Here is an 11,528-nt window from a genome sequence, read left to right as displayed (position 1 = left end):
AATGTTGTAAAATGTAATCAAGTGTAAATTTGATAAATTATGTTTAGTAATTAATGTGCTCAATTTAATAAATTTTTATTGACAATTTAAACTCACACCTAGAAGCTTACTCAGGCATATAATACTAATATTTGATTTTGACCTTGGCTTCACTCAAATACTAAACTTCACTATTCGACCGTTTGGTGGTTGGTGAAAATATATTTGGTTCACTACTAGTATTTAGTGAAGATGAAATGGTGGGCCCTTTTAAGCAGAGTATTCAAAACTAAATAAAGAAAAATCCTGGAGATTGTTAGAAATTAAAATGAAACAAGGTCAACCTGAGGTCATGACGGATTGGTCCAGGAGGAAAAACATTTTTTTCCTTGGTCCACCCACTTATCTCTGCACAGAGGAGTAACTTTGCCCTTTGTCATGGTAAGAAAGCAATTATTTTTATAACCAAGAAGATAATTTGGATCCCCTGCTCCCAAGATCTCTACAAAGTGTCAAGATAAAATGAAATCCAGGACCTCTCCCTCTTATTTTCAACCTCCTTATTGTCTTATCTCTTGTCCTTCCCTTATCTTTTCTTGCTTCAATGTATTTAAGCCACTTCAGCCATCGGAGAATGGAGCTTTTCTTTCTGCAAAAGCGTTCTCCCCATCCCTGGCTGTCAGCTTGAGCTGCCATGTTCCAGGGTGCTGTGGCCGGGCCACTCTGGGAGATACAGCGCTCCAGCCACCTCAACAAGCCCTAAATCCTACATCTCATAGGGACTTTACAAACTGAGCCAGCCAAAGAAGTCTTAGACTATCCTGACTGGGAACTGGGATCCTTGTCAGCATGGGGATCCAGCTTTTCCCAAGTTCTGAGAGGCCACGGTCCAGGATGCACCTGATCGTCTCTGGGCATATAAATCTAGAAACATTGCTAAATATTTAGTCCAAACCAAATTATTAACCACTGCCAATAAATTCCTTATTCACTTGAAAACTTATATTTTTGTTTGTATGTATTTCAACCAGGAGGACAAACCACACAGTCTAGATCAAGAAATAGAGCAAACACGAGAGAGAGAGGATTTTATTTCCTGATATAACTAACCCCTCATATCCTCCAATGACCATGGGTTGCCATATGGATAAAGCAGAGTGTAGGGCTGGCTGGGCAGGAGTCGGGGTACCTCTCGGTCTTTCACGTCATCTGGATAATTAGTGACCAAAGACTGCCATCCACGTGGCCCATCCCAGCTCAGGCTAACCTGCTAAGTCAAGACTTTCTTCCTCTCGCCTTCTGGAGCACCCAGATCCAGACCTGGCCATCCCCAGCAGTTCTCACCTGCCTCCCTTGGTCTCGGAAGAACTCTCCAGTATTCTCGATGACCTGCTCATCTGACAGCTGGGAATAGGGCTGCTCCTGGCAAAAGGTGAATGTCTCCCACAGAGTCACCCCAAAGGCCCACACGTCGCTCGCTGTCGTGAACTTGCCCTGTTTATGCAAGGAGAAGAAGAGGAAACCAGAATAGCCTATGAGTGACAAGAGCAGGTAAAGATCCACGTGACCTGTTTACCCCATTCCACTACCCAGGCCAAGAAACACTAAAAGTGCCACGATGTGTATGGAGAATCTAAAACGACAAAGTCAAGTTGTTCTGACATCAAGCTGCAGGCCACTGTCTCGCCCTCCTGTTCTCAGCTTAGGTCTGCTTCTCCTGCCGATGAGATCCCAGGGCTGAAAGAGGTGCAGCCATAAGCTATCTGACTCTCCCACTGAGTGTCAGAAGCTCAAACTTCAGGCCGGAGGGCAACCTTGGGAAAATGCCCATGGGAATGGCAAAATAAGAATGGGAAAAGGCAATCATTTTTATGTTAAAGGTAGAGGAATCTAGTTTAAGTGCCAGGAGAGGTCCCTGGGAGAATCCAGGACCCTCACTTCCCAGGTCAGTGAAAGTCACAGTCTTGAAGGGCAGACCAGCATGTGACAGCAATGGGATTCAGGTGTAATCGGCACGCATAAAATTGTGCAAATTTCCTATTCAGTAAATACAACACTCAAGTACATGATGTTATTCATTCTTACTTTTTCAGATCAGAGAAGTGAGACAAGGGAGGTTTACTAAAAAATCTCCTAGAGAGTAAGGCCATGAGTAATGGAAAAACCGAGATATAGAACAGGATCCTGTGAATCTCGCACTAATCCTCTTTCACAACACTATACAATACCTTGAAAGGGAGCAATACTCACTAATCACATTAGAGGTGGGTAAAATATGTGCTTCACATACAGAGATGATAAAGATCCTTGTGAGGATTTATGTAAACGGGGGTATATCACAGCATCGGTCGTAATCGTGGGAAACTGGAAAGCACTTACATATCAAATTACAGAGATGTTATTAAATTATTGTATAGATACATACACTGGAATATTACATAGCCATTAAAACCATGTTTTTGAAGAATATTTAATGACATAGGAAATGCTAGGGATGTAGAATTATATGCGCATAGCATCATCCTGGTTATGGAATGTAATTATCTGTACCCAGCAGTCCCCCTTTCCACGATCTCAGTTACCCACAGTCAACAGCGGTCCAGAAGCGGAGCATCTGCCTTCTGATGGATCATCAGAAGGTCAGTAGTAGCCTAACGCTACATCACAGTGCCTCACAAGGCACCCACTCCACCTCGTCATGTAGGCACTGCAGCATCTTTTATCGTCACAAAAGGAAGGGTGAGTGCAGTGCAATGTTTTGGAGAGAGAGAGAAACCATATTTACATAACTTCTGACAGTATATTGTTATGATGTTCTATTTTACTATTAGTTACTGTTTTTAATCTCTTACTGTGCCTGATTTCTATATTAAAATATTAAAATATACATATTATACCTTTATCATAGATATATATGTATGGGAAAAAAACATAGTATGTATAGGGTTCAGAGCTGTGTGCAGTTTTAGGCATCCACTGGGGGTCCTGGAACATATCCCCTGCAAATAAGGGGGAGACTACTGTATATATACACATATACACATACACACACATGCATATACACATACACATACATATGCACACACATGCATATACACACACGTGCATATGCACATGCATGTATATACACATACGTATACGCACATACACACATGTATATACACATACACATACATACGTGTGCACATGTATATACACATACGTATACACATACACACATGTATATACACATGCACACACATGTATATACACATACACGTACGTATGCACACGCATGTATATACACATACATGTACGTATGCGCACACGTATATACACATACACATACATATGCACATGTATACACACATACACATACATACACATACACACGGGTATATACACATACATATACACATACACACATGTATACACACATACACACACGTATATACACATACACACATGTATACACACATACATACACACACGTATATACATATACACATACATATATACATAGACACATATACACATACACAGAAATGTGTGTATAGAGAACAACCCTCAAAGGAAATATGCCAAAATACTAATAATGGTTATCTTGGTGAGAGAAAGGGAATGACTATATATATTTTTTCATTTCAAATTTAATTAATGAATCCTTTGAGAATATGAACAAGAGATAAACAGATTAACTACAAATGAACAAAAGCTAGGTTGCTCTCAGGCTTTTCTCTTCAATACTAAATGACAAAAGACAAAATTACATGTACACAGCATTGTAGGAAGTAAATGTTTAAAGTCTAATAATTCCATGAATCAGCCAAGTGGTGTAAAATCAACAATAAAATGTCTCAAATATGCATGGTCAGAAAATATACCCCCAAGAGAGACATTTGGGAAAAAATTATTCACTCGTGGTCCAGAATACCAAGAATTGAATAAAAATTATAAAGCAAAAAATGATGAACTTAAAATAAAAATTAAACAGTGATAATCATTAAAAGAAACATATAGACGTCAGTCTAAATACTTCATTAGAAACATGGTTATGAAGTTAATACAGAAGAAAAATATTTTGTGTACATATCATTTAAGTGATAAGGTTTTTAATAACCTAGATTAATGAAGACCAATCAGTAGGTCGAAAGGGTAGAGAGAAAAAAAATGATCCTAAATCCCTTATGATGATAGGTGCATTTTTAACCTTTTCCCCAAATGTCCTGTAGTGAGAGTGTTACATTTTATCAGCAGAAATAGGCAAGTGTTAAAAAATAATAATAATTAATACACCAAGTAAATTATCTCAAGTCAGAGAAAATATCAGCATCTGTTGTTTGCTCTCTACAGGTTTGTCCCTATGGGCCATGTGAACCTGCCTACACGTCAGTTGCTGAGGTAGGGCTTAAAAATGTGAGGAACTCTGGGGTTCCTGGGTGGTTCAGTGGGTGAGGCATCTGCCTTCGGCTCAGGTCATGATCCCGGGGTCCTGGGATCAAGTCCCACATCAGGCTCCTTGCTCAGCAGGGAGTCTGCTTCTCCCTCTCCTTCTGCCCTTCCCCCGACTCATGCTTCCTCTCTCTCTCTCTCTCTCACTGTGTTCTCTCTCTCAAATAAATACATAAAATCTTAAAAAAAAAAAAAAAACCTGTGAGGAACTCACCAGCAAGATGCTCTCCCAAGACATCCAGCGGATGGGCAGCACTGCCCGGCCCTGGATCCGGTAGTAGTCACCACTGTACAGGTTTCTGCTCATTCCAAAGTCAGCTATCTTGATGGTATAGTTCTTACCCACTAAGCAGTTTCGTGTGGCCAGATCTCGATGGACAAAATTAAGGGAGGAAAGGTACTTCATGCCAGAGGCAATCTGGGTAGCCATAAACTTCAGGTTGGCATAACTGAGGGAATAAAAAAGAAGAAAGTGGCCTATGGGAAGAGGAAGCCGTGAGAGGCACTCTTTCTACAGGTGGTACCAACGAACTGGAGTTTCAACCTCAACATCCTTTCCCTGTTCTCAGTGAATCTCTTTGCTTTCCCCCAAAGGGCAGCGGCACCATTATTTCCTGATTACTAGCCTCCCCGCCATGCCAGAACACTGAGGAACTTTAACATTCGCTGCTCCCCATCTTCAGAGCCCAGGTTAATCTCATGAACACAGGGAAGAGATGGGAGACCTGGCTTATATACCTGACAGTGGGTGCGTTGCTGGAGGCAGAACTGGGGGGTTCGTGGCGGGAAAGAAACTGATTGAGATCTCCATTCTCCATGTACTCAGTGATCATGCAAAGCGGGTCGTCGGTGATGCACACGGCTAAGAGGCGGATGATGTTTGGGTCCTTGAGCCGGGACATGATCTTTATCTCCTTAAGAAAATCATTCCTTTGGACGACACAGACATAAGTAAACCCAGAGGTTGCCAGGGTTAGAGACAAGAGGGGGAAAAAGACACAGCAAAGCCTAGTCCTACCCATTATCCCGAGTCTTGTTTCCCTTGGGATAACCTTTGAGAGGACAGAGAAGTTGGTACCTAGAAACTATCTTATTCTATACACCCCAGAAGAGTATGCACCCTTAAGCAACTATAATCTTTTTGAGAACATGAACCATGACCTGCTCACATTTGCATCCCTAGAATCCAACAAAAGGCTCACCACGTAGAAAGGGATTACCATTTGCTGAATCAAATACATGCTGCTAAAAACTAGTCTGCAAAATGAAATCTTTCCCTGGAAATCATATCTTAAGTGTACTGGGGTATTTACCTTTTTAAAAGCGATGGACTCACTCTACCAATAAAGCAAAGAAATTTTTTATAAAGTGAATAATGATCCTCTGGTTTGTCTGGTAAGTCTTTATTTTTCTCATACTGGCTGTTTGTAGTACAGGACACAGCAGCAGTCAGTCATAACACACACTGAGCAGCCTGTTCAAAACAGAGCTGTTTAAAGCTCATGGTGGTAATGTGGAGTCATTTCAAAAACAGTACTCACTTGACCAAGACTGGAACTGTTTGAGGACCCCACCCCTGAGTCTCAAAATGTGCTCTCACCTGCCCAGGAACAATATTTGGGTCAGTGAGACCACCAGCCCACATTCTTAAAACTATCAGAGCAGATGAGTTATGAATCTCCTGTGAGTTTTCTAAGAACCCTGGATTGGGAGTCATACTGTGTCACTATAAAACCTTTGAAATCAATGTAGTCCTGATGTGACACACCCCCTCTTTCATCCCCCCTCCACTCAAAACCAGGGGTTTCCACAGCTTGTGGAGACCAGAGTCTAGGCCACCCTTCACTGCTAAATTGCAGTGGGCACAGGTGGAGGGACACCAAACCTCACCAACCAAAACAATGGGCAAAGGCTTTGTTATATCTTATGTTTTTTTTTTCTTCTTGCTACTCTCTCCAATTGTGTGCTAAGGTTAGTATTAAGAATATTCCCTCTCTCTAAGGGACCCAGAGGATGTCATTTTTCACGCATACTAATGTCTTTAAGATTGAGGTTCTCACAGTTAAAATTCCAGTTCTGTTCCCTCACCTTTCTTTCTTCTTCATTCCACATCCTGTCTACTGCAAGACTTTTTTTTTAATTAATTAATTTATTTTTTAAATTTTATTTTATTTTATTATGTTATGTTAGTCACCATACAATACATCATTAGTTTTTGCAAGACTTTTAATGAAACTCTACCCACCATTCTTGGCATTTCCAATAATTTGGGGAAGAGGACTAACAAGCTTTCTCTCACGTTGACTATCAGTGAGACAAAATCAAGTCGGCACAAAAGGGAAAACACATACATTACCCAGATGTGCAGACTTTCCTGAGACACAGACAACCAGCTTTCAACCAGCATGCCTCTCTGGGTGAGGATTAACTCACCATTACTGTAATGGAAAGGCTGTCAGACAATGGAGTATGGCTGGAAACTGCAATTTATGTAGTAAAGGATCCGAGAGACTATTAGCCAGTTTGGGACACTGCTAAAGGACTGTAGGATCCTTTTGCTTTGAGGTCCATGGATACTTTTCCAAGTAGAGGTCGCTTCTCATTTTGGGGGTTGCTGGACATAGAAGAAAAGGAGCATAAAAGAGAGAACAAAGGAATGAGAAAGTAAAAGGAATAAAGGAGAAGGGAGGACACTTAGCAAGAAAATTGTGTGTGAACGTGGAAGTCAGCCAAGAGGCGGTAATGACTTTCGGGAGTACGTCTGTTCATCATGGTCGAAGGAGTACATATTCAGGCTCTGTGCAAAGGGAGTTCAGAAGTCAACCCGCTAATTCAATGGAAAGTGGACACCTGCATTTGCCAGAGATAGAGAAGAGAGATGAGGCCTGCAGGCCCATCAGAAAAAGAGAGCACAACAGTCAAAGGTGAGGCCGCTCACAGACCTTCCCATCTCAAAAGAAAAAAAATTGCTCAAAGGTTTCCGGAAGTATTCCTGATCCTGAAGGTGAAATGCATAAAGGAAAAATCAAAATGCAGACCACAGACCTGGCATTCTTGTTGGCATCTGCTCGGAGCATTTTCACGGCCACCAGGACAGGCTGGTTGGCACTGACATCTAGGGCAAAATCTTTGTCTTTGAATTTTTCCATCCCCTCCACTTCACAGAGATGAACCTAGACAAAAGTCATCTAGTCTCAGCATCAGCGTTTCTCTGGAAGATGGCTTAGTACTCTTGCTGGGCATTTCCTGGAGATAAGCTAACTCTTACAACTCAAGCAAAATCATCAAAAGACTGTTAAGATACATGTAACATACCTTTAATTCAAATAGCTGACACAAACAGGGGTAAATTACCCAGCTGATATGACATGTTACTACTTTATAAAAAAAACATACATTGATTGGAACGCTAAATTTGTGAATGAATCTACAACATAGCATTTTACTCCAGTACAGTCCACTATAAAATGTCGCTCGGCATAAATGCTCCCATTTTGATTCAAGGAAGTTTAGTTACTGGTTCATACAAAACATTCCTTCTCTAAGGTAATCCCTTAGTATGGCGTTAGCATTAAAAGTAACCCCTCTGTATTAGTGCAGAATAATGAGCTTGTGTTTTCAACCCTGGAGACAGGAGGAGTACATATGACATCGCAAACAGATGCCATGAACTCTTCCACCAACACCAAACCTACCCAAGGGCAAAGCATACCACCCACACGGAAAACCAAGAACACATTCTTCCACCTCATCTGGAGTTCAGATGGCACCGTTGAAGGGCTCCTGTTGCCACTTAAATCATGGCTTTGGATTCTCAGAAGGTTCACGTGACTGATGTAAGAGTGCAAAGTCCCTGGGACATGGAGGGCAACTGGGAAGAGTGCTCCTCCTTATCTCAGTTGGCAGTTCATTCCCTCGTGGCCGAGTCTGGGACTCAAGTCAGGGGCGAGGTTGTTTTTGACCACTTTACACGTAACTCCCATGAAAAGGAGGAAAACAAAGTGGCTATCGAGTAGCAGGATGTTCTTGGACAGTTTATCAAAGATGATCACATCTTAGGGGCCCCACCCTCTGTAACCTATTGTAAAAAAAATTTGAAAATACTGAATGTTTTTCAGGATATCCAAAGTCTAGTGACTTGCTGGCTTTAAAAACTATACAGAAATCAGAAGACCCAGGAAGCTTTGCGGGCTCTTCCACAAAAATGAGGTGGACCCAATCCCAGCCTTCTAGAGGGCAAGGCAAGGAGAGATGAGTGAAGGAGACATTCTGGCATGAATCCACTTTGGAAGGGGCACTTTTTCTGCTCTCCTGGCTATTTTTATTCAACCACTATCTTTGGGATACCAAGAACTGGAGACCCCAGAAAAAGATTCAACTCACCTCCCCAAACTGGCCTTCTCCCAGCTTCTCCTTGAACGTTAGGAGTTTCCTGGGGAATTCTTCCACAGCCACATCTTTCCCTGAAAGCAGGTCCATGGTAACCGCAGGCACTGAGTAGGTGTTGCCTCCGGTCACCCCCTGCAGGTTCACAATGTCAGCCTCTGCGTAGTGGGGTGCTCCCTCGGGCCCGCCGGTCTGGGCCGGCTTCACAACGCCACTGCAGCCTGGGAAGACACCCGCAATGAGTCCGACTCCAAGGGGCATCTTTGGAGATCCTTCCAGGAAAAAAATCTGAGAGGAAGGCCAGGACATGCCCTGAAGACAGCCTACGCTACTCCACGCCATTCTCACTCAGAGAAGGGTTCCTCTAGAGACCCTTTCTTGTGGCCTTCGGAATGTGGAACATCATTTTCTCTCTTCTTCTTAAACTACGTGATCATTAACACCCTCCTTGGCTAATCTTAGGGGATTGTGGGTGAAGCTAGAGGACAGTTTATGTTATATAAGGGCAGGGAGTTGGAAGACTTAATCACGTATTTCTATGATTTTAAGACACTATCATTGATTTAATAACCTATTTTAGGGATTAAATAATTTTCGATGATCTAGTTTAAGACACATCCTTCCTTAAAAAAATTAAAATATGAGAGGGGAAATATTTTAAGACTTTAGAAAATAGGTAAATTACTTTAGTTCAGCCTAGGAAATAAATTAGTTTACATCCTTTATTCTCGCTATCTCTGTAAAATTCCCTGAGTTCAATGCGCTCCTTCAATGTTTGCTATCCACTGAGTGATAAATACATGTGAGCTTCCTCTCTTCCTTTGAGAAGAGCCCTTGAAAAGCCTATGCACTCCCAGTCAGTCCTGTCTACTTCTCCATCTGGCTCTCTCCTGAACACAAGTTCTTCTACTGGCTTTGGTCACTCTTCAGTTGCTGACCTTCTGGAAAAGCTGCTCTGAGCCTCAGTGATGACCCCAGAATCCCTTCTGATGTCACTCTGCAGCACTTCTTTAAAAAACACTGGATGTGAATCAATTGGCACTGTTTTACCAAAGCAACGCTTTCCTTGAAGAAAGGCAAGAAATATTTGCTGTCGCAAAAGATCTTGGATTATTCTAATAAATTTCCGCCAAAGAGAAATAAACAAAAATTAGATAAACTCAGTTATCTCGAGGGCTAGAAAACTGGGAATTCCAGGATGTCTTTAGCTTCATTAATTTATTTTCTCCAGGTGAAATGCTAGTCCTGAATTTACAGCTAATGATGTTTGGTAGTGGGTGAGTAGCCTACCTGGGCCTCCTCATCTTCTTCCTACGGAAAATGAGGAGACCAGACTAGTGACTGCTTAGGTTCTTCTGGCGTGAACACTTTAGCGACACCCTTTACTTATTTTCTTTCTCTTCTGACCTGAGGGTCCCTTTAAACACCTACTATGTGATCAAACACCTGAGAGGCACTCAGATTAGGGTAGGAGCCGTGGCAGATCAATCTAGGAAGACAGTGTGGACTTCTCAGGGAAATGTGGACTTCTCTCGATGGAAACCAGATTTGGTTGAGTAGGAGCCAAGTGTCACACCTTCATAGTGCCTGTCAAGACATCTCCCTTCATTCTCTGCCAATGTGTCATCCTCACCTGACTCTTCCTCCCCTGGAGCAAACTCTGGGAGTTTTCGTATCAGCCTCGATGGCTCCTGGTAGTCAGGGCGAAGGGGAAAGATGCGATCATAAGTGGAATTGGACTCCTGCTCACTTGGCGATGAGGAGCGGTTGTTGTTGAACATGCTGGACTCACTGGGCAGGGAAAGGCTGACTGTCATTTCATCATCCAGCATCCTCCGGGAAGCCTGAATGAGAAGGATGGGGAAGGCATGTTGGCACAAAGGGGATCATGGCTTCCTCCTCTTCTGAGACCCAGCTCTTCCACTCAGGTGAAGTACCTCTCTATTACTCTTCAACTTGCAAGCACAAGTGACAGGGATGCAGTCTGGCTCCACAAATGCCTGGGTCGTAGAAACTTAGAATAATCCTTCATTGATTGCTTCAAGGCAGAGCCTGACCCCCTAACTTCTGTGCTACCAACATTCATTAACTTTCACTGCAGCATGTATAAGCATTATTTACATGACACTATGAGAACCTATCAGTAGCCAATCAAAGATCTCAATCCTGCAGAGTTTTCGATGTTCTATTAAGTACTGGGTTTTTGCAGACTTATCCCTTAATTGGTTTGATTTTGTGTAGACACATTAAAATGCCCATTCACTCAACAAATGTGCTGTAACATGATGGGTCAGTAGTCTACCTGATCACTCTGGCACTGTAGGTTAGGGTAATATGCCCTCAATCCTGCATTTTTACTAACCAAAAATAAAATGGCTATAAAATGGGAAAGGAAATCCCTGGGGATACTGTGGTGAATTACACCTAATAAAAGAAGAAAAAGAATAAAATAACAAATTGTTTTGGCATCCTATCCAATGTGACCTGCCTGTTCCTTCCAAAGGAAAATGTCAAAATCTGAATATATGTGACTATTTGGATTTGAACATGTAAAATGTCCCATTCCAACAAACACACTTTGGGTGCTCAATGGAGAGACTTAGACGTCTGCTTCGTCCCCTGGACTGAAAAGTCCTTTGTTGCAGTAACACCCCCAATACTGAGCATGGAACCCAGCACATAGTAGGTACTCAATAAAAATGGGTTAACTCTCTCAAAGAAAAAATGTTAAG

General features: G+C 42.1%; 1 protein-coding gene across 4 annotated transcripts in view; it reads right to left on the bottom strand.

Annotated features, from left to right (window-relative positions):
• The window catches only part of DDR2 (discoidin domain receptor tyrosine kinase 2), a 148,491-nt gene that overhangs the window by 7,434 nt on the left and 129,529 nt on the right, over positions 1–11,528 (bottom strand). For all 4 annotated transcript variants that reach the window (XM_073884049.1, XM_073884048.1, XM_025892166.2 and 1 more), the window contains 6 exons: positions 10,430–10,640; positions 8,794–9,017; positions 7,456–7,583; positions 5,149–5,340; positions 4,625–4,859; positions 1,324–1,473 (listed from right to left, as the gene is read on the bottom strand). In XM_073884049.1, the coding sequence (XP_073740150.1) occupies positions 1,324–1,473; positions 4,625–4,859; positions 5,149–5,340; positions 7,456–7,583; positions 8,794–9,017; positions 10,430–10,640 (1,140 nt within the window). The remainder of the gene's footprint in view (positions 1–1,323; positions 1,474–4,624; positions 4,860–5,148; positions 5,341–7,455; positions 7,584–8,793; positions 9,018–10,429; positions 10,641–11,528) is intronic.

The sequence above is a fragment of the Callorhinus ursinus genome, unplaced genomic scaffold (assembly GCF_003265705.2).
Source record: "Callorhinus ursinus isolate GAN/ISIS: 27379988/994484 unplaced genomic scaffold, GSC_fseal_2.0 scaffold54, whole genome shotgun sequence".
Lineage (NCBI taxonomy): Eukaryota > Metazoa > Chordata > Mammalia > Carnivora > Otariidae > Callorhinus > Callorhinus ursinus.
Note: the sequence above shows the minus strand (reverse complement) of the source record. Positions and strands in the feature narration are given on the sequence as shown.